General features: G+C 56.6%; 2 protein-coding genes across 4 annotated transcripts in view; one reads left to right on the forward strand and one right to left on the reverse strand.

Moving 5' to 3' along the window:
• The window catches only part of LDAH (lipid droplet associated hydrolase), a 146579-nt gene extending 140956 nt beyond the window's left edge, over positions 1 to 5623 (forward strand). For both annotated transcript variants that reach the window (XM_002710058.5, XM_051840582.2), the window contains exon 7: positions 3237 to 5623. In XM_002710058.5, the coding sequence (XP_002710104.1) occupies positions 3237 to 3428 (192 nt within the window). In that variant the 3' untranslated portion in view covers positions 3429 to 5623. The remainder of the gene's footprint in view (positions 1 to 3236) is intronic.
• A 5064-nt stretch (positions 5624 to 10687) lies between these two features.
• Positions 10688 to 21603, reverse strand: GDF7 (growth differentiation factor 7). 2 transcript variants are annotated; one of them, XR_011386769.1, is made up of 3 exons: positions 21096 to 21603; positions 11465 to 18611; positions 10688 to 10974 (listed from the first exon to the last, which is right to left on the reverse strand). XR_011386769.1 is itself a non-coding variant. In XM_008254824.4 (2 exons), exons 1-2 carry the CDS (start codon positions 21472 to 21474, stop codon positions 17653 to 17655), a joined length of 1338 nt encoding a protein of 445 aa, XP_008253046.4. In that variant the 5' UTR covers positions 21475 to 21603; the 3' UTR covers positions 10688 to 17652. The 2 variants fall into 2 exon arrangements, 1 of the variants encoding a protein (XP_008253046.4); XM_008254824.4 differs by having other exon boundaries at positions 10688 to 18611.
• Between the last annotated feature and the right edge of the window lie 1233 nt (positions 21604 to 22836).

A 22836-nucleotide genomic window follows, 5' to 3' on the forward strand; every position in this document is an offset into this window, starting at 1 on the left:
AAACAAAACTTATAAAACTTGACCCTACCATCGATTAGAGACTTTACCAAATGCAGCCCATTCTAAGTGGTTGCTGGTCATGGAGAATCAAAGCATCAGGCAGCCATGGGAAATCTGGACCCCTCTCTGTTCTGTATCTTGAACACTGACACCCCTTCCAGTTGAGGCTCCCGGTACATCTTGGCCAGTGGGAACCTCATAATTACTTGGACATGACTTGTCCTTCTAGCTGACTCTTCCGTATTACAGTTTTCACACGACTTCACCCCTATAGCATGTATTGGTGAGAGGGCGCAGGGTGGCTCTCTGCGTCCAGGTATCTTCAGGCAAGAGCATGCCCTGGAACAGAGGAAGATACCTGAGGAGCACGAACCCAATTCTGAATTTCCAAATTCCTCAACAGTGTTCCGACTCTGTGCTGAACATGCTACCTCCTGAATTTTATTTAGTTGTTTCTATTAGACAGGGAGAGAGGGGCCATCCTCTAGTTCACTCCTCATGGGCCCACCGGGGCCAGGGCTGGACCAGGGTGGAAGCTGGGAGCCAGGAACTCAGTCTGGATCTCTCAGTGCATATTGTCAGGAAGCTGGAGCCAAGAACCAGAGACAGGACCTGAATCCAGTCAGTCTGATACGGGATATAGAACCGTGAGACCAAACACTTGCCCCTGAATACAGTTTAATTTAAAAGATTCCTGGTGGTAAGTGTGGGGAGTAGTTTAGAAAGAACAAAGTTACTCACCCTATTGGTGCCTTCAAATAGGCTTTTACTCTCAACAGGACTTCAAGGGGAAGCTACAGCAGAGTAGTTGCCGAGAGAACCTGGGAAGAATACTTTTCTTTGGCCAGACTAGTCAGCCACTGGTTGTAAGGTCACAACTACAGAGCCATCGAATGAGCTGAGACCAAGAGGAAGACCCAGGCAGCTGCTGGGCTCTCCTGTTCTCCAAGAAGCAGAAGTTACTCTGCTAAAAACTGTGGCAAAATGAATTTTGGCTTTAGGGGCTTCAGATTGCCTGAAAGTAGTTGAAGTGGGCAAAAACAGGAAAATGGTAGGAATAAATGAAATGGTGTATCTGTAAGTCAGAAGTCCTCTGTAGTTCTCAAAACTGGAACCCCAGATGACAACCAGAAAAGTCTCTATGATGTGATTCAGAGTAAGTCTGCCACTCAAAGCTGTCATCAGTCATGTACTGTCTGTAGTATTCCATGAAATATTTTGCTCCTTAAAGTGTTTTTAAACTAACCACCTCTTTCAACTTGGTTTAAATCATAATGCTATTGTAATACAGGGCAGTGTTTTGCGTATGGGGGTTTCTTTTAAAGATTTATTTATTTATTTGAAAGGCAGAGTTACAGAGAGAGAGGGAGAGACAGAGAGATCTTTTTCATTGGTTTACTCCCAAAATGGCCAGAGCTGGCCTGATCGAAGCCAAGAGCTTCTTCCTGGTCTTCTGTTTGGGTGGCAGGGGCCCAAGCACTTGGGCCGTCCTCCTTTGCTTTCCCAGGCACATTAGCAGGGAGCTGGCTCAGAATGGAGCAGCTGGGACTCAAGCCAGCGCCCATACGGGATGCTGACACTGCAGGTGGTAGCTATACCCAATACAGCACAGTGCCAACTCCAGGCCAGTGGTTTCGTAAGAGCAATCTCACCTGTCCCATTTTCAGACCATGGATTTGACATTGGATACAGTGATACTATCTGGTGGGCAATGGGACCAGTTTCCCATACCTTCCGTCCCCCACCCCACCAGTCTCTCATCCCATTGCAGCAGAGTAATTCCCCTGGCAAACTACCTGCTCATGTCACTTCATCTGGACTGCAGAATAAAGAGCAGCTTCCTTCGCACATACAGAGGAAAGCTGTCCATGGCCCCATCTTGGTTTGCTCCCCAGTTTTATCTCTTCCCACGCCAGTAGTCCAGCCATTTGCTGTCAGTTCCAATCCCCATACCAACCTTCTCTTTCATGCTTTTGACTTTGAATGGCCTGCTGGCCACGGCGTGTCCCCCAGATTAAAGACTGCACTTGGCCTCCGCCCTCTGAGGAATTTTTCCTGCTCTCTGCTTCCCAGCAGCTGGCCCTCATCCGGGCTTTCAAATCCCCCCTCTCTCTCAAGACAGTTTCCAGCTTCCTAACAGGTAGGTGCTCAGTCAGTATTTGCTGAACAGACTCATTATTAAGTGACTGAAGATTTGACTAAGCAAATTGGGTATGTTACAGGAAGCTACAAGTGACTTTAGCCACTTGAAGACTGGAACTGGACAGCTGTTCTTCAGCGATAACAGGTGTCACAGGATCTGTCAAATTTAGCTCTTATTTTTTTGTAAAAGTCACCACTGTGAACCCTTCTAAATATAATATTTCATTTTTGATGCCTTTTCTCTTTTTTTAGAAAAACAGAACTAGAAGTTAGCAATTTTTCAGTGAAATGCAATAGTGTAGAGCTAGAAAATTACTTAAAATTTTTTTTACTATGTTGGTGCAGGAAAATTTGAGATCTATGCCTAGTTCTTTCATAATACGCATTTTCCATGAACTTTTAAAATGCCCTTATACACACACACACACACACACACACACACACAGGTGTGTGTGGTACAGGTCTAGGTAGAAGATATCCAGTAAGGATCTCAGTCAGGCTCTCGGCCTCAGAGGAGCTGCCTTCCTCCAGCCTGCTCACTGTCGCCCACAGTATGGTTATAACACCTCCCCCTGAATCAACATGCCATCCAGCCTGGTGGAGCCTTTCCTTAGAAATGTCCTAAACTCTCTTGGAATACTGATCCCACTTCATCAGCTGCGGTAAAAAGCCCAAGAATCGGATTGATCTTTCTATTCATTCAAGCAGCGTGGCCCACGGGCCTGGCTGAGCTGCACAGCAGTATGTAACAGCTGTTCAGCGTGTGAAATGGTCCCCTAGTCACTCAGTGACTCAGTAGCTGTCTTCCTCATCCTCGCCTGCCTCCCTCCAGCATCCTCAGCAGTTTCGCTGCTGAGTTCCTTCAGTGAGGTGTGGGTGATGTGTCACACACAGGGCTCCCATGGTGGCTTTCTTCCCATCAGACTCCTCTTCATACACTCCTGTAAACCGTGAGGCCCGGCTGCCCGAGGGCCACCTGCAGCAGCCCGGGCCAAACTGCCAGGTGCTGCCTCCACAGCCTCCGACTGCTGGTGTCATGTCTGTGTCAGGAGGGGAAGGTACTTTCTAATTAAACGCTTTGTCTTTTCTTTTAGCTTACATTTTACTATGGTACTACAGATCGATGGTGTCCAAAAGAGTACTACGAAGACATCAAGAAAGATTTTCCAGAAGGAGATATTCAGCTCTGTGAGAAGAACATACCTCATGCTTTCATCATGAACTTTAGCAAGGAAATGGCCACCACGGTCGCTGGCTGGCTCAGGGAGGAGCTCTCCAAGTTCTAATACAATGACACAGAAGATAAGCACCCACAGCCAGTACCCAGAGGCTGGAGGTGTCCTGTACTTAGTAGGCAAATGTCTAGTTTTGATGTTTGATATTAGAAAAGAACTACATGAGAACCTCTTGGCTTAAAAACTGCTGGCTCCCAGCTTTCCACACTCCAGGCTAAAGTAAGCACATTTGATCATTCCATAGGGTTAACACAGTTTCCAAGACTCAAGGAACATGGCGATCTATAACCATGGTCTCATGTTTGCACGAGATGCCCAGTGACACCCTGTGGTATATTTTAGTAGGCAGAACCCTTGCAGCCCAAAGAAAAAAATCTAGATTTAGTTTATTTTGAGTTACATTTTAGAGTAGGCTCTTCTGGAGGAAACTGTGGAATACCCACAGAAAAAGCAAAAGAGATCAGTGAATGTGAAGTGCAGAGTCAGGTACTGAAGTGTAGGAGATCATGGTGAACGCTCATGCCTCAGCAGCAGGAAGTGAGGGGCAGAGAATGCTGGCAGTGGACCTCGGTCTCCTCTAAGGACAAGAGGTGACGATCAGCTCAGACCACCTTTGCATCAGCCTCAGTGGCGCCCATCACTGTGACTTCCTGATCCTGCTGCATTAGATACAGGAATACTTCGGTCAACTAACTGGAATGAAGAGTTGCTGAAGGGTTGCAAGGACATCTCCTGTCATGGGATAGACAGCGGGCTCCATGCTGAGCCTGCCCCTGCCGGGTGAGCTCCCTGTAGGCGTCTGTTCCTGGCACGTGCTGTGCATGCCGACCCGCAGTTGCTCTGTGAGTCTTGCAGTAAAACTCTGTGGAAGACCAGCAGTGAGCCAAGTGTGTGCTGGCCATTGAGTAGGATGTTCTTATCGACTCTCTGATTCTTTTCTTCTGAAAGTCTTTTAGTAAATAATTTTTGAAAGAGTGTTTTAAATTGCTGAGTAGCAGAGCATTAGTTCTGTCTTTCTGCACTAACTTTATATGTGGGGAAGAAATTACTTTGCTAATGAACCAAAGCAGGCTATGCAATTATGTGAATTCACCTCTCTACACACTGAGGTCTAATAGAGAAGCAGTGTGTTCTCTGGCCCAGGGGAGCTGATAGTACAGTTACCTTCCCTACCCTGACTCAATCCTGAGACTTAGGAGCCAGTAAATTCCACTGGCCGTAGTAACAGTTGATGATCGATCAGAAACATTCCATTTTCTGCTAGAGGAGGTCCCTCATGGAGTTACCATCCCTTAGGACCGTGAAATGTTGACCTTCCTATCAGAACCTAAGGCCCCTGATGAAAGATTCTGCACAGATATGCTGCCAGCTCCATGGTGTTGAATGAGTTATTGTCCTTTGGCATGGCTTCTACATCAGAGCAGTGACTTCTCAGAAAAGCCAGACAAGGCGCGCTGTTAGCCCAAGGGGAAGAGCCTGTGGATGCAGAGGCCCCAGGCACTGGCTGCATAGAGTCCTTACTGGCATCTGCATAAGGATATGTTCTAGAAATCTGATGTTAGAAGCCAGGAGATTCTCTGCTATGAGTGCCTTGCATACGGGAGATGCTTAACAGTGCCCAATCAAAGCATATAAACAAGCCCTGGTAGATCATGCCTACTAGAATAAAGAGCGGCATCCCCAGCCTTTTTCTTGGATATTGTATGAATCAACTTTCATTACCTTAACTAGAATCCCTAAGAGAAGTTCCCTTATAAAGATTTCTTTTCACTCATCGTTTTAGAGGTTCCCCGTCCAGGATCAGATAGCCCCACTGGTCTGGTGTCTGATGAGGGCAATGGAGGTGGAACTCATCCAGAGGGAATGTCACGTGGTAAGAGAGGAAACAGAGCAGTGAGGCCCAACTCAACCTGCACCCCACACTCTGGCGAGGATTCCCTTCCCAGAGCAAACCCCAGTGACCTCAAGACCCTCCCGCTGGGCCCACCTCCATGCACCATAAGTAGATCAAGTCTCCACCCTTAACCCGTTAACTATTAACAGAAGGCTTTGGGAATCAAGGCCCCAATATGTGGGCCTCTGGGCTCTAGTATCCAAATAATTCATGTTATTCTACAATACTCAGTATCTCAAAAGCCTGTACATATAAAATTATATCTTAGTTTTGTTTTTTAGAGCTTAAAATGATTCCTGTTAATCATCTGAACACCACATGATTTTCAAAATAAATGTTTGCCCAGCTCTCATTCCTTTGTCTAGCCCAGACTCTGCATGTTTTGGGGGATGGGAGAGGGGGATATGATTTGAGCATCTTTGAGTAAGGCTGCGTCGAAGTCTATAATGAAAGCGAAGAGGCCCTTTCTCCTGGCATCTTTGAGAGAGGGCAGAATCGGATTTCAGAAGATTCAAGTCCATTTTATTTCATTAGGAGTACAGAAGACGAAAACAGACAAACAGTGATAGAATCCATTTTCCAGAAGAGTTGTCCCCGTCTGTCCCAGTCAGCCAGGTGGCTGGTCTCCATCAAACATTGAGCTCCTTACAGAGTGCTCTAGTGCAAATGAAAAATGGAAGCTGGAGCCTTGACCCAGGCTCATGGTTCTTCTGGGCCACATGAGAGTCTCCAGAGGCAGCACCCAGAGGCTCACAGGACCTGACCCCCGAGACTGCCAGGCCAAGACCCTCTCACCATCCGCTTCTCCACTCCGACCCTTGGACAGCCAGTGGCCTCCAAAGGCTAGATTTTCCTTCCTCCTGCCTGTGCACAAACAAAAACAATACCCGTTTAAAGAAGACAAGACAACTTAACACGAGTCTGATTCTGGATTGGATGTTTTTGCTACAAAAGAAGGTATTGGGACAGTTCGCATAGCTTGAATGGGTCTGGAGATTAGCTGGGGTGAAATGCCAACGTGAGTGTTCTGGTGTCAGTGGTGCTGCTGTGGAAAAGTAGGAGGAGGCCCCTGTTTGTGACTGAAGCTACTGAAGTGTCTCGGGGCAGTGACCACCACTTCAAGTTACTCCCAAATGGATCATGGGAAAATCCTGGTTTTTTTGTATACTTGCTAATTTTTTGGAAGTTTGAGATGGTTTCTGAATTTCAAAAAATAATAATTTAAAAAATACACATGTCATTGCTCCCTCCTTCATCTGTCCCCTGCGTCTTTTCCACAAAGTAAATTTCTTCTAGGCTACTGCCTAGAGACTCAGGTTCAGATCCCAAATGTGTCACTTAGTATGTGATACCTCAGAGACATCACCACCCCCCGCCCCGCCCTGCACTGCCTCGTGCTGCCTCCTGGGGGCCACAGGGAGCAAGCCCGGCCAAAGCCAGGGCTGGGAAAGTTCATCCAGGAAGGACAGCTGAGGGCCGGCTGGCTGCCGGGGCAGGTGAAGCGTGAACAGTGAGAGTGGAGCAGCTTCCTCCGTGAAGCTGGGGCAGGATCAGCACTTGCCTCACCTTTGTGGATTTCTGGATGGGTTTTCGTTTGCTTTCAGTGGGGATAAAATGAGGCCATACACCTCGCATCCTGCCTAGCTTATAGTGGCCATTCAGACAGCACCTAAGGGGAAGGGATAGCAAACTTGCTTTTCCATTGAAATCTGTGCTCTTGGGGGATGTGAAGGAGCTCGTGCCATGCCAGCCAGGTTTCACCTAGCCTGTCGCTTACTCCTGGAAGTCTTAGGTCTCCAGCTCATGCACAGAGGTGGCCCTTGCTCACCTGGCTCTGCTTTCTGGCCTCAGGCCCCACAGCCTTGACAGCCCAGGACGCTCTTGGAGCCCACTAAGAAAAGATGTGGGAAGCAATGCCCGTGCTTAGCCAGTGTGAATTGTCATCTTTGATCCTGGCCTTCTCTTGCAAGAGACAAGAGCAAGGACCGACTGGGGCTGCTTCTTCCCTAGGGGAGGAGCTTAAGGAGAGGCCAAAGGCTGGGACAAAGTGTGCTTTGTAAACAAAACCAGGCCTGCGGCAGAGCTCCCTGCCAGAGTGCTGAGGACCGATAAGCGTTGAGGAGCGTCGTCCAGTTGCTTTCCAAGGAGACTGAGATTCCTACCTGGGCCCACACAGATGGAGTAAACGATCGCTCTGGTCCAGCTGCAGAGGGCTGTGGGCCATGGGCAGCTCCAGAGAAGACTGATGTCACCAAGTGTGATACCACGAGAGCCCCCAGGTGACATCCTCAGAGCACGGGCCCACGTCGGAGAACGCTCTGAGTTGCTGTGGTTTTAAACAAGAGAAAGCTGGGGATCGGGGAAGAGGAGGCTGTCCCGGCACAGGCAGAACTGGGCAAGTCTGGAACAAAGAAGAGTGAGCCCTGAGGGAGGGTGCTGCTCACCTGCGCTGTCAGCGTCACACGCCGTCCCCTCAGCCTGTGTGGTGCTCCCTACTCCCATGTCACAGCTTATCCCCAAGGTGCGAAGGAAAATGCCTTGCCCAAGGTCTCGCAGCTGGGGGATGACAGCTGGGATTCTCTACTCCAGAGCCTCCCTTCGTCCCTTCTCTGCACTGCGTCCTGCTGCCTCCTGGAGGCCACAGAGGGCAAGCCCAGGCGGAACCAGCACAGGGAAAGGCAGGAAGGGCAAACGGGGACCAGAGTGGCTGGTGACTTAAGAGAAAGGGGGCTGCAACAGAAACGGTTTTCAGCGGGAAAACCTGCATCGGGGTTGAGAGGAGAGGTGCATGCCAGGAGTCGGTGCTGAGGGAGCACTTGCTTCGTCCCTCTGCAGCTCTTCCTGGGCCAACCGTGCTTGCACACATGTGGCGACTTCACTCCTCTGTACCAGTGCTGCACTCTCAAACCCTGGGAATCCCTGCTTCAGCTTTGGCATTGCCCGTCCTCTACTCCATCCCTGAGACGGCCAAATCACCATCGGTTTTTGCCCCTCCCTCCCTCCCTCCATGACCCCCAAGCTGTGTCTCTGCAGGAATTCTACTTGGCCAGTCTGCTCCTCTTCCTGACCATTGAAGGAAAGTCCTGGAAGGTGGCCTTGTGCCTCCGTCACCCCCTTACTCTCTGGGATCAGGGAACAGGGCCTGCCACATGGAACAGTCTACAAGTCCAGTTATCTGAATCAAAGTTCCCACCGTACTTGAGGCAAGTGCTCAAGAACTGCAGTTCTCGTGGTCAGACTACAAGAAAATGACAGTTCCGCCTCGGCCTCCTCAGAACTGGCTTTTCCAGTGAAGTGTGGCCGTGGACACGTGCTCTCTTACCCCTTTACCCCTTGTGCTTTTCCCAGCAGAGCTGGGTTCGGCTGAGCCATACAGAGTCAAGGGCATCAACTGCTCGCTCTGTGGCACCGGAGGACTGCCAGGAAGCAGGGCCGCAGCACCTCGTGGCCCATTCATCTCCTCTGGTATGGCTGCAACTGTTAGTTCCATTCTTCTCCGATTAGAAAACCTCTGGGGTTTGGGTATTAGCAACTACCAAATATGTGGTTTATTATTTGTTCAGCGCTAACCCCATGCAGCACCCCAAGTGGGAATTTTCACAACAATACACAAGACTGTGCTTGGGGATAGTAGAGCTTTTTCATTTTGAATTGCATTCCTCAAGCACTCTGGCTAAAGGGCCTGTGCTGACCTCCCCACGTTGGGACAGATTTCCTTGCTGAGGAAGTCTATGGGAACATTCCTCTTCCCTGAGCTGGGAATGTGACCCTGTGACTGGGCGTCCATTACAGCCAGGGGGTGCGGGTGCACCTGCAGGGTCTCCTTCCCTCACAGAGGGACTAGAATCCCGCCTCTGCAAATCCACCCTGCTCAGGCTCTGCGGAACATCTGGGCTTCCTCCTACTGGCCACTGCCTTAGGGCTGCACACCTGCATGTGATTAGAACCTGCAGACACCCACAGCCCCAGCATTGGCGGCCACAGCACTGGCAACACGTCACAGTGGACAGGGTTCTCCCCAAATCACTGTCCCTCCCGAGCAGATAAGTGTAGGGTCCCCAGAACATAGGAGCACCACCTCCGTGGACAGCACTTAGAAGTGTCTTAGCCTCTGCCTGCTTGGAAAGGAGCAAGCATCATGGGTAGACCTGGGACACACCAGGGCCAGTGAGGAAGCACATGAGTCAGTCTCGGGCTCCCCTTAGCATCACCCAGGATGTGGCCTTTGGGGCTTGCTCTCATCAGTGTTTGGGAAATAGGGTAAATTTTTGAATGCCATCCCTGGGTCCCTGTAATTCCCCCTTCTCCACTGTATAATCCTCTAACCACAGAATGCTGGGGTAGGTCATGTAGAGACTGAAAAATAAGAAAACGAAGGACTGACCGAGGATTGTTAGAAACAAAGCATGACGTCACACTGTTCCATTGCAAGGTCACAGGAATGATGCATTTATTGCATCTGCCAAATGAGCTAAAAGGGGGACACCATTTATTTCTTCCAAGGAGACCCCTTTATTTAGTAGCAATGAAATTCAGAAGCAGCGGAAAGAGCAGTTTCTTGATCTGCCGCCTTTCACCCAACAGAGACTTGGGCTGACTTAGAGACTTGGGAACGCCAGGATCTGAGGGGGCTCGTGCCGCCACCACTCTGACAAAAGGCAGGCCTGCCGGCAGACTCCATCTCCCCACAGCTGCCGCTCCGCTACTTGTCTCTCCCAGAAACAGTTACGGAAGAGATGAACTCGCTCTCTGCTGCATCTGGAGGAAAATCGGGTGTGGGGGCTGGGAAAGCCGCACAGAGCGCCTGCGGGCAGCCAGCCCTGCGCCTACCCACCTGGGAGAGGTGGTGACGCCTAATGCCTTGTCACTGAGCACGGGATCTCTGCACTTGTCTGAGAGGACCCAGCCAAGGCGCCCGTGGACTTTGCTCTAGGAAATCTGTCATTGGCCTTGGCGGAGGAAGCTGCTCCAGCAGGACCCTGGGACCACCTCTGGCGTGGACAGAGCCTTTCCCTGCAGCCGTGTTTGGAAGGACAACACTCGCTCTCCGGAAGTCACGACGCTTCACTCGCCCAGGGGATGTGTTCCACTGCATCCCGCCTCTTCTCCCCCTACCCCAGGCTTCAGCTGGTACCTTCCTGTGCAGACTTCACACAGCACGGATCTGCCTGCAGTGTCCTACAGTCTCCCGCCAGTCACCAGGACCCAGCATGCAGCGGCCCCGGGCTGAGCCGCCTCCCTCCACAGCTCCGTATCTGGGAGGCTGGGGTTTCCAGAGGGAATGGCCAGCCCCCTCATTTGAGTGCAGTCATTCCTAACACCTCAATGGCTGGCCGTGGCTCTTAGCTGTTGGACAGCAGGATAGACTGGGTAACAAAAGCCGACAAACACTTCTCCAAAGACCAGTCATGAGCAGTCATATGAATAAAATATTTAATCAACTTATCTGTACAAAATATTAAAACGGTTAATGAGGCGTATACAAGCCTGTTTAACAAATATATACCGCTATATAATAGTCAAGAAAAATAGAGATTGCTGTTTTACAGGTCATTTACATTTCAATATGTACAATCTATTTAAATTTGAGAATACATATACACATGGATTTATACCTGCCTTTGACGGGTTCCCTGCTAGCTGGCTGGGCGGCAAGGAGAAAGCCCAATCGAGTTCTGCCCTGGCCAAATCAGAGCTGGAAGACTGCCAACAAAGGGGATTTCAGTTTGCGTTAAATGAGTTTCTAAGACTTCTCCCCCTCCCCCACCCCCTACCCCCAGGCCAACTGGGAAACAGTGGGTGTCACTACAGAATGAAAGGGCCTTCTACTCCCACCCCCCCCAACCCCCAAATAATTAATTTTGTCTTTAGCCGCTGAGGGAACAGCGTGTAATTGAGCCTTGATGGTGTTACCATCGCTTTGAGTTTGGCCATTTCCTTAAAATCGCAGTATTGGAATCAGATTAAATCGGCCTCTTAAGCTGCAGGCTGCTCATGGCATGCAGACCCACTCGGGGCCTGCCCTGGACAGCGTCACGTCACGTCGCCTGCTGCTGCGGCAGTCCCGCAGCAACCTACACAGGGAGAGGAGCGGCTGCTTTGCTCACGCACGGGGAGGGAAGAAAAAAAAAAAACTTTCCAAACTTTTCAGGCCCCTCCACGGTCATCTGCCGCCTTGCAAAAAGTGCTTTACCTTTGCAGTGGGAGGGGTGCAGTGCTTCCAGTTCAGAAAGCCAAAGTGATTCAGTGGTGATTCTCTGTCAAAGAGGACAGAAAAGCTGTTTGCGCGAAAGTGTGGCATGAAATACAAAAGTAGAACCACTCTAAGGATGCTCCCGTTTGATCCGTGACGTATCCGAGGCAGAGAATGCCAGAGAAAATTCCCTCCTCCAGAGCCTCTGGGCCTGGCTTGAGCCGTGAGCATTTCCCAGCCAGAAGGCGTGCCCCAGCCCGCGCTTGCTGTCTCACCGCCCTGCATCCCCATTCGCCTTCTCCAAGCTCTCTCCCCAAAATGTAAGTTGCAAAGAAATAAACCCTGCCGCCGGCACCCTCGCTCCCCAAGCCAAGGTGCTGCTGCCCCAGCCCACGAGGGAGACTAGGACCCCTGCACCGGTTCCTGCCCTTAGCAGATGTCACTCACTCAGCTCAGAAGATGAAGGCAAGGAAAGGCCCTGGACACACCTGGTCACGGCTTTCCAGACTCGTGCCATGGAAAACCTGCGGCGAGGGCAGCCCGTAGCCCCTGTGAGGGGTGGGAGAAGCCAGACTCCAAGGGAAGACCTGCGAGTGCTGTCAGGCTGTGCTTGGTCACACCTAACCATCACCACCTGCCGGACGCTGCCCCGCCCCACCTGGACGCCCAGGGAGTGTCCCAGCCTGTGGGCCTCTGAGCCCTCAGGTTTACTTCCCACTCAGCAGGGCTTTAATGAACCGGCCTTACTGGAAGTCCTGTCTTGGTCAGCCATGAGCAGGCCTCAGGCCCAGAGGGCGAAGCTGTGAGTCTAGATCCTGGCAGTTGAGCGCCCAAGGAGCCTCCCCGCACTACGGGCATCCCACGCCACCTCCAGATGCCGCCGTCTGCCGGGTGGACGTGTGGGGTGGCTCCACCAAGAAACCAGCGCTCGGCATCTCAGCTGGACCAGCCGCCACTGCACCGCGCCCCTGTGTGCCCACAACCCAAAACGCGGCCCAGAGGCCCAGCAGCTGGCTGTGTCCCTGCTCTTGGAATGTCAAGCTCTTCCTGGCTTTGGACGGCAGAGGAAGCGGCTCTGGGGGCCTCGGCACACAGCGCAGGCTGCGGGTGTGACTCAGGCCAAGGGTTCAATGACCTCACGCTCCTCAGCTCCATCCCCGCTGACCCAGGTGTGACCGCTGCCACTGCCGCCGCCATGATTGCCCCAAATCCACAGTTGCCGGGCCAAAGGCGAGCTGCTGAGTGCAGGCCAGCGTCAGGCACGGCCCAGGCTCCACAGGCTCCACAGCCACCGCAGCTGGGAACAGCTGGGCGCGTGCGCACCGTGAGCAGAGAGCATCCCTGAAGGCTGAGCAGATGCCTCCCAGCCCTCGGCATCGCCCTCCACTATGCAAAGGCGCCTGCAGCCCTGCCCCTGGAGCCCCCCACCCCTGAGAACAGGCTTCCCTCACCTGCAGCCCTGCTCAGCATCGCCTGTTTCCCGTAGCCCCCGAGAGGGGTGGGAGAAGCCAGACTCAGCTCAGTGCACAGGTGAGAATCCAGACCAGCACAAGGCCAGGAAGGACACTTGTGCCTCCCCCAGAAGGCCTTCCCCTTGCCCCTCAAAAGGCCAGGCTGCCAGAGACAAAGTATCTTTTTTGAGGCCTTTGGATGTGACTGCCCACGGCCACGTTCCAGGCCATGGAAAGGAAGGGCAAGAGGAAGAGAAGTTCTTCCGGCACCTGCCCCGGGGACCCCCACCCCCACCCTCAGGCCCAGACACGTCACGTTGGTGAGGAGGTCGGGACTTGATGGGCACCTAAGACAGCAGCCCACCTGGGGACAGTCCCAGGTCCCTGTCTGGCTGCCAACAGGGCCCAGCCGTCCCTTCCCTGTGCTGCCCCTACAGACGCACCAGCCGCAGGTGCCAACATTTCCCCAGCGCAGTGCCAGCCTGCGCGTGGCTCTGCTCACCACACCTGCGCAGGGTTAGCAGCGCGCCTCTGCTAGGGACACAGGATGTAAGCCTGGCTCTGGTGAGCTGAGCCCCCACCCGCCAAGGTCCTGCCCTCCTCTGCACCTGCCTTGCCCCAGACAGAAATCAAAGCAACATCTACAAAGCACCAAGAGTGCCCAGGAGTGAGAGGGACACACACACACACACACACACACACACACACCACTCTGGAGATGAGGCTCTGGGACTGGGCCAGATGCAATCACATTTTGAACCATCTGAGCGGGCTGTGGGGGGCACAGCAGAACCCTAATCCCTTGGGTGTTCATTTCTCAAGGCCAGAATGTGAAGGCAGCGTGGAAGTGACTGCCCATGGCTCTCCTCAGACCTCTGCCTGCAGAGCGGCCTCCCTCCAGGTGGGCGTGGGCCATGCTGTGAGGCTGTGAGGCTGTGAGGCTGTGAGGCTGTGAGGCTGTGAGGCTGTGAGGCTGTGAGGCTGTGAGGCGGGCATCCCTTGTGGGCGGGCACAAGCCAGTAGGGGGCTCAGCCTCAGCAGTGTTTCTGCCCACACACTCCCAGGGGCTTGGGACCACAGCGTACCTTCCTCTCTCCCTTCCTCAATCCACTCTCTGGGGGCAAACACGGGCCTTGGCTCTGTCTCAGGAGTGCTGCTTGGAGAGCCCTGGCCTTCCCAGCCCACCCGGCATCCTGAAGGAGGCCCCCTGGCGCGAGGCCCAGCGTGAGGGCCCTGCTTTCCAGGCCAGCAGAGGCCCGCGCCCCCAAGGGGCCGTGCTCTTGTGGGAACCTGCAGGGCTTACGGCGGGCCTGACGCAGCTGCAGCCCTTTCTCCTCTTTCCCCTGGCTTTTCTGCAGACCAGATTCAAGCCAGGGAGAGCTGGGCTTTTTCTGTGCACAGCCTGCTCTTGGAAACCGTTCAATTTTTCTTCCTGCTTTGGGAAGACAATCAGCGTGCAGTCCCGAGCCATTTTCTGCCGGGAGTCGGAGTGAGATTCCTGCCAGGATGAAGACCTTGTAGGATCTAACACGCTCCTTCCGTCCACAGGGTTATCCCCTCCCATCACTGCTGGAGGGCAGGCTCCTGCGACACCAGGAACCCAGCAGACAGGGCGATGTTACTACCCCCGCTTCATTACTGCACCCGGCTTCTACTGCACTCACACCTCCTGGCGCCCAGGGCACTTTAGCAAGAAGATGCCAAGAGGGCTGGTGAATGGGGAGCAAGCATATAGCAAGTGGCAACAAAGTCTCCCTCTCTGGAAGACCCAGCCCAGCTGCACAGGAAGCCAAAATTCAACCAGGTAGTTCTTGGGAGCTGTGGAAATGTCCACCTGCCGTGCAGGGATCCCCTCACCACCAGAGTTCTGCTCCTGGCAGTGGTGTCCAGCTGTCTTTGTGTCTGGCAGACCCAGCAGCAGCCCCCTTGGGCCCCAGCTGGCTTCCCCAAGCTCCCTGAGTAGGGATGCCAACCCCACTCACTCACAGGAAACAGTGGTTCAGATGATCTCAACTAGTAGTGCACAGTTCCCCCCACAAGATGGAAAACTGTGTGCACTTCAGCAGGGATGCTTCGGTGACCTCAGACGGGGTGGCTGCGCTACGCCGCTCGGTCTTGCCAGACTTGATCCCTGCCTGCCGGGCGCTGGCTCTCCCGTCAGTGCTGACTGGACATTCCAGCAGGGGACTGCAGCGGAGCAACTGGGCTTGTGCTGGTCACCCTGGCCCGACACCCCTCTGCCTGTAGTACACACAGAGCGTGCAGCGTAGCTACCAAGCGTGGCGGGGCCACTTTAACCACGTCTGAGTGGAAGACACCTGTCTGCGCACATGGGGTTGCCCTCACCCTCCTGCTGTCGTCTAAACTGTGGGTTCCCCTCATAAGGACCGGCAGAGCTGGAGCAGGGCGCCCTGGCCCCTGGTGGCCCGGCAGCTCCACGGGAAATCCCAGACAGTGCTTTCACTCAGTGAGCAACGCCCCAGCCAAGGAACCATCACTGTCTAAGGACAGCACCCGATCCGGGGGTGCAGCCTGCACTCAAGACACAGGGACGCCCGCTTCCTGCGTCACTCACAGCTATCCCATCTAACCCCATCGCAAAGCACCAGGGGAAGGGGTGTGGCTTTGTTGGTTTTTTTTTTTCTATCCATAAAAAGCTCAGGATAAATCATGACATTTCTTCCCCCTCAAAATCGCTTTTCCTATTTGCTAAAAAAAGTATCAAAGTGTTTGCTTTTGGCCTACGACATGAAATACACTAGAATTTCTTCAAAGTCATGTTCAGCTATAGTTTTTCATTAACTTCCTTTTGAAACATTCTAGCACAACATTTAACATGTGGTGCCATTTTTAAAATAGTTCATTATGACAAGTATAAAAGCAATCACTCTTAAAAATCACCTTTTACCAAAAACAAAACAAAAACAAAAACAAAAACAAAAACAAAATAACAACAACAAAAAAAACTCTGCAGGCTTCTTTGGCAAAATCCACCAATTTGGGAATTCCCTTTGCCCACTTGTTGAAATAAGACTGAATTGTATGACAGTGGTCACTTTTTAAAAAATTTAATCTTTAGAGGGGTATTTCATGTTCCAGTTATTTATAGCCACTCAGATATAAATTCACACTTTAAGAAGGGGAGATTTTAATTTTAAGAATACATTTATATACCTTTTTCCCCTTTGCAGAATTCTACAGATGGAAAAGGACTCAGGCTGGGCTGTTAATAAATTAGCCGTATCTAAGTCTCTGGTCTCTCTCTAAGTGTAATCACTAAGAATTAAACTGCACGTAAGCTGTCCTGGACCTCAGCTCCCAGGGTGAGTGGAATTCACGCCTCTCTGAGACTCTGAGGGAGAAAGCCCAGCCTGGCATTAAAGGGAAGTCCCCAGGAGGGCTGCAGCCAGTTGCAAAGACGCAAACCGGGACAGGTGGAGTCCAGGTTTTTTCCCTTCCATCCACAAAGGGCCACAAAGGACTCCCAGGCATAACCAATCAAACACAACAACGAAGGCTGCTCACTCCTGCATGGCCAGAAACATCCCACCACCTGTCAGGCTTGGGAACATGGGGTGGGGGTGGGGGGGCCAGGACAGCTCTGCGTCCCACACTGAGCCCTGCCCAGCCTTCCTCCTGCTCTGCAGCTCTGGGTTGTGAGTTCCAGTCTGACAAAAGCTTCACTTCCCAATACTATCACAGTGCAGAAACTACAGCATCAACAGTGAACGCATGTGAACGCCAAGGCAGCCCTGACAGCTAAGCACATGTATGCCGCGCCTACCCGCAGACCAGCGCGCAGTCAGTCCTGGAGCGGCCCCTCCACACGAGGGCCCCGGGGGCCTCTTAGGAAACCCTGGCAGCTCTCTAGAGCCCGCCCCCTCCCCGTTCCCAGCCCCTGCCCTCGCTTCCTCCGCTGTGCCACCTCCCTGGGACCAGCCTGGGAGCTTGTGAACTTGGCTGGGACCACCACACCCTCAATGCCAAGTCAGGTCGTTGGGAGAGTCATTTTCTCTCTTTCTCTCTCTTTCTCTCTCTCTCTCTCTCCCAAATAAGAAAAATACCCCTTTGCACTCCAGATCATTCCCAATCGGAATCGATTTTTAAAAGGGGGGGGGGGTGAGGGCCAGGGCTGACCTTGGCGGACATCTGGGAAGTTCAGCAACCCAGCCTTTCAGACGAAAACGCTCAAAGCCCAGGTGGGCGCCCTACTGGATTTCCGAAGTTCAAAGGAAAGAGATGCCTAGTGCAGGGATTCCTCCCCAGAGTGAAAGCTCCGTCCGCCGCAAGGCAGACCTCCATAAAGAACTAACAGCCCTTCGGGGAACCCCGGGGTGCAACGCCCGCAACTGGGCCTGCAGCGGGGCCTCGCTCCACACCCCTCCACAAACACGCAACCGAGCACCCCACTCCGTCAGGGAACCCACCCTGCAGCCGCCACCGTTCCAACCCGTTTCTACCCGATTTTTGCAGCCTGTGGCTGCAACATCAACACCAGCGGCCCCCTCTAGCGAAAGCGGGCACTGGGCTCAACGCAGGAGCGATCTGTCGGTGAAATACGCGCTGCCGTGCCGTTCGGAAGCGGCGGGCCGTCTCTTCCCAAGGCTGTCGGACGCTGTCCACGGCAAGTGCGTGAGCGAGTGAGCGAGTGTGTGGGTGTGAGTGCGAACGCGCGCGCTCCAGTGCGCGCTGGGTCACAGTCCCACGCGCACGGCGGGCCAACCGGCCTGGCCCACGCTACCTGCAGCCGCACGCCTCCACCACCATGTCCTCGTACTGCTTGTAGACCACGTTGTTGGCGGCGTCGATGTAGAGGATACTGATGGGGCTGAGGCGCGCGGGCACGCAGCAGGAGGCCGGCGCCGCATCCGGCGCCATGGAGTTGAGCAGCGTCTGAATGATGGCGTGGTTGGTGGGCTCGAGGTGCGAGCGCAGCGGGAAGTCGCACACGCCCTCGCAGTGGTACGCCTCGTAGTCCAGCGGCGCGATGATCCAATCGTCCCAGCCCAGCTCCTTGAAGTCTACGTGCAGCGGTTTCCGGCTACAGCGGCTCCGGCTCCTGCGCCCATGGCCCCGGCCCGCGCCCCCGCCGCTGCCCTGCGCCGCGCGCGTCCCGGTTAGTGCCGTCCGCCGCCGCCTGCGACCGCCGATGGCCACCCTGGACGACGCGCCGCCAGGTCCCGGGTCCGGCGGCGGCTCCGCGGCCAGAGAGGCCCCGAGCGCGCGGGCCTGGGCGCGGATCTCCCGGAACAGGCTCTCCTTCCTCTGCGTGCGGGAGGAGACTACGAGCAACGCACGCTCCTCCGCCGCCGCGCCGCCGCGCCAGCCGAAGCCCAGCAGCCTCACTGCCAACGGGCTCCGCCCCGGGCCGGCCACTGCGCGCAGCAAGAGACAGAACGCGCGGGTGGCTCGCGACTCCCGGCGGTGGCGCCGCACGGCGTCGGCCACGTCGAACACCTCCCAACGCGCGCCGTCCAAGGGCTCGGCGGCCCGCGAGTGCAGCAGGCGCGGGGCGCGGGCGGCGCCCGGGCACGTGGACAGTAGCAGCAGTGTCGGCGGACGCGTCGCAGTGCCAAGGTCGGGCTCCGGCGCCTGGCGACGCAGCACGCGCAGCTCGGCGCCCACCACCTCGTCGGCGTCGGAAAGACTGGACACGTCGAATAGGAAGCTCTGGCCGGTCTCGGCCGCCGACTCGTCTGGAGGGGACCGGCAGAAATAAAGAGAGAAAGAGCGCAGTGAGAGCGAGGCCCGCACTCCCCGCGGCGGGGCCTCCAAGCGCAAATGGCCCAGCCGCGCGGTTAGCGGGAGTAAGGCCCAGTGGGCCGGTGCCCGTCCCCGCGTCCCGAGCCCCGCCGGATCCCCGTAGCCTGGCCCAGAGCACAGGGAGCATTCTCCCCGACTCTCAGCACCGGGGCTTTGGCTCACGGAGCCGAGCGTCCCGCCACCGAGACAACCAGACACCGCACAGCGCGGGACCGCGGCACCAAAAGCTCATGCTGCACCTGGGAATAAGGCTTCAGGCCGCGGCGCCACCATACCCAGAGTCAGAGGATGGCCTTCCCTAGCGAAGTGGACAGAAGTCGCGCGCCGCTTGCTGCGCTCGCGCGCTGCAAGAGAGCTGCTCGTCCAGTCCGGGCTGTGCGCAAACTCGAGTCTTGGGGCCCGAAAGCTCTGCTCCTACGCTACCTGTCTTCCCCCAACCCGGCCTTGACATCCCCGCCAGGCACGCTCTCCCTTGCCGGCGGGGCCGTTCGAGGCGTCTACCAGGGAGCGCGTCCCTCCAGGGCGACCTAGGAGAACTGAGGCCCAGACAGGGGCCAGGCTCCCCCGCCTCCGCATTGGGCGCCCCTGGTCGCGCTTACGACCCCCAGGCTCGGCTCCTCCATCTGTTCCCGTGGCCTCGGGAGGAGGGGGAGGGTCGGCCAAGGACCGCAAGGGATCTTCTCGTTAGGGTTTGGGGCAGCGCAGCAATGAGGGCAGCGGGCCGAGCGAGGTCTCCCTCCAGGCGCCTTCCCTCCGTTGTAACTTATCTCGGGCTTGGGTTTTTATTTCTGGTCTTGGGCTTTTTTTTCCCCCCTTTGGGGGCTCAAGTTGGGGGGAGGTTAAAATTCCACCAAGGAAGAGATAAGGAACTCCCTTTGAAGGAGGTCATATGGTTTCGTTTTGCCCCAAGCTCGGAGAGACTGCGGACTCCCCACCACCACCATAGGGGATTTACTGACCAACCAAGGAGCCAGGCGCTGATGCCTGAGGTCCCAGGTCTGGGCCCTGTGTTGGCCTCTGGGGACCTCATGCAGCCCTCTCCTAGCTGAGGCTCCGCGTGCACTCCCCGTCCTCGCTTTCTCCCAGGGCTCTCTCTGCCCCACCAGCAGCCACGATATCCTCTCATTGAGGCAGAACGGAGAGGTGGTCTCCCCAGCTTTGCCAGCCTGATAGAGCTCCCAGAGAAGGACTTGGAGACCGCAGCATGGTAGACCTAGGGCACACGCCCCCTCTCCTGCAGCTGGGAGCTGGGAAAGAAGGTCAAGGCTGAAGCCTTCCCTGGTCCTGTGCTCCAGGGCCAGGCTTTCCCAGTGAGTACCCCAGCATCCAGCCCAGGGGCCATGTCAGACCCTGGGAGAATGTGTGATGGGTCCAGGGGAACCATGGGGCCCAAGAGGAGGCTGTGTGTGCACAGGCACCCTGTGTATGGTGGTGCTGGGGTGGGCCATTTGAGCCAGGCATGTCCTCTGCTGCTTTCCTGAGCTGGGACTCCAGGTGTGCAGCCTGCAGTGGCCGCCAGTGCCAGGGTTGGTCTCAGACCCAGGCGCTTACTCTCCAGGCGGCTTTGCCTTTCTTTCCCTCCCGCCTTCCTGGGTCTCTGGCTGGACAGAATTAAGGCCAAAATTACTTGCATTTCCGCCTGAAATTAGTTAAATTTTCCCTATCTGTCTGCTTTAATGACTTCAATGGAAATTAATAAAATCCAGATGACACACAGCAAAACCACCATGCGGCCTCACCCACGTCCTACCTTCGCAGGGCCCAGGGCAGGGTGAGGTGGGGCGCTCGGGGCAGAGAGGCCTGCGTTCCTGCCCACACAGGGTCTTGCACCGCTGGCTTTCCGGGGGCCCAGCGCAGGAGCAGGCACCCGGAGCCACAACTTCACACACCAGCCCCCAACCCGGCCCCAGCCTTCTGAGGAAGGCCCCTCATATCTGCTGATGCCACCAGCCTCTCCAAGCCCTGGAGTCTCTGGGCTCCCCCCAAGTTGGTGTGGCTCCACGGGAGAGCTGCGAGGACCGCCGTGAGGAAGCAGCCGCCGCCACCATCCCCGCGCAGTCCCCCTCGGCGGGACCCCCCCCCCAAGTTCCTGCTCCTGCCCATCCTTCTTCTCTGATGGCTCTGGGTCCTGGGCAACTCCAGCTTCTTCCCCCCAGGAAGCAAGGGGGACCCGCGGGCCGATAGGGCCAGGGCAGCCCGGCGGAGAAGGGACGCGCTCGGGCCGGGGCCCCCGCGAGATGCGCGCGCGACCCGCGCTGCTCTGGCGCGCGCTGGCCTGGGCGAAGGTGCTTTCTAACAACTGAGGCTGGGAGCCGCGGCGCCACGGTCCCGATTGGGATGGAACCGGGGCACGGCTCCAGGGCTTGTCTCAGCCCTGGACCCGACGGGATGGGCTGAGGCTGGGCAAACCTAAGTACCTTGGGTAGCCTGGTCCGCGAAGCCGGTGATGGTGTCCGCGCGGCTGTGGCCCGAGACGGAGGCGGCGGCCACCCCGGCCTGAACCCTCCCGGCCAGGCTCCGGTAGAGCGACATCATGAAGTGGTGCGGCACCACCGAGCCGTTCCTGAAGCTGGAGCCCGCGGCGCGGCGCGCAGCGCCCGGGACGGCCGAGGCGCCCGCAGCCCGGACGAGGGTCCGCCCGCCGCTGCCGCCGCCGCCGCCGCCGCCGCCGCCCCCCGGGTTCCGGACCGGCCCTGCCCCCGCCGCTCGCAGCACAGCGGCCGCTTCCAGCCCGTCGCGGGGGCGGCAGGCGCTCAGCAGCCAGAGGCACAGCGCGGCGGCGGCGCTCAGGTCCATGGGCTCCGTGGGCCGGCCAGGCGGGCGGCGCGGGCTCCGTGGCTCCGGGAAGTCCCCCGGCGCCTTTTGAACATAGTGTTTAATAATGGGGGAAGTGTGCGCAGCAAGCCGCGGCCCCCCCTCCTCGCCCACCCCACCCCCGCCCGGCGCCCGGAGCAGCGCCCCCTGCTGAACGCTCCGGTGGCAGCGCGGCGCCCCTTACTCGGGCCTAAGGCGAGTCCAGGGCAGGAGCCGCCTCCCCCACCGCCGCAGCCCCCTAGCCCTGGGGGCGGCACCAGCCCCCGGCTCCCGGAGAGACCTAGGGCGCCCCGCCTCCCTCCCCAAGGCAGTGCGGCCCCCGGCCCCGCCCGCGTGCGCCCAAGACCTGCGCGCCCGCTTCGGTTCGCAGCTTGGGGCACCGCGCGAAACCGCCCCGCTGCGGAGAAGCCCCCGCCCAGTCCCCGCGCCTACTCCGCGGGGGCTGGGACCGCCAGAGGTGGGGCCGCGGCAGGACTCGGCCCCGCGCGCCCAGAGGCCGCCTGGGCGTGAAGGGAGGCCACGAAGGCGCCGTTTCCATCCCTGAATTCGCACCCCGACGCAGCCCCCCGAGGATCGCGGCGCGCGGTCCCCGCCAGGCAGGGGATTCGCAGGGAAGGAAGAGCCGGCGAGCGGCTGGGGGCGCGGGCCGGAACGCGACCACGGCGGGGACCGGCCTTCGGGGAGGAAAGCTGGGCGTGGAATTTGCGCTGAAGCCGGAGCCAGGCTCTTCGAGGATCTCGGCAGCGGCGAAGGCAGCCCCCGGGGCGATGAGAGGACTGCAACTGAGCCCTGCGCGGTGGCGCGCGGAGGCCGACGGCGGTCGCAGGTGGAGACCTTCCGCGCCAGCCCGCGGGAACGCGCGGATGCGGCTGGAGCCGGCAGGCGAAGAAGAGCCCCGAAGTGACACCCTCGGCTTTCCTTCCCCCGTGACGGTCACGGAGCGCAGCCGGCGTGCGTGGACGGGAGACCCCGCGGTGAGGCGCGCGCGCGCACACACACGGCCGGGAGGGACCACTGAGCCAGCTCTGGCACCGTGGCCGCTTCCTCCCAAGCGAATTCCTCAACACCACAGTTTGGGCCACCGCGGGGACGCGGCACGCTCTCGGTCCTGGGAGAGGTGTGGGGCTGGAAGGAGAGGCCAAGCTGACCCCCGGGCCTACTTGGAGGAGAAAGGTCCAAGGTTAGCGTGGGAGAATGAGCGCGAGAAGGACTGATGACCTGGGCCAGGGTCCACGCTGCCAACCCCGAGGGGCTTGAGGGTGCCGGGAGGCGCGCGCCTTGGGAACGAAGCACGGGCTAAGGCTAAGCCATGGGCACGCGCGTCGCTCTGCTGGTGCCAGCACG

Source organism: Oryctolagus cuniculus, chromosome 2 (genome assembly GCF_964237555.1).
Source record: "Oryctolagus cuniculus chromosome 2, mOryCun1.1, whole genome shotgun sequence".
NCBI lineage: Eukaryota > Metazoa > Chordata > Mammalia > Lagomorpha > Leporidae > Oryctolagus > Oryctolagus cuniculus.

What these genes read in the sequence shown, in the direction of transcription:
- GDF7 (XM_008254824.4), bottom strand. Translation starts at nt 21,474, where the DNA reads ATGGACCTGAGCGCCGCCGCCGCGCTGTGCCTCTGGCTGCTGAGCGCC. An exon ending in CGCGGACCAGGCTACCCAAG is followed by an intron (nt 18,612 to 21,095) that starts GTACTTAGGTTT and finishes GGTCCCCTCCAG; the next exon opens with ACGAGTCGGCGGCCGAGACC.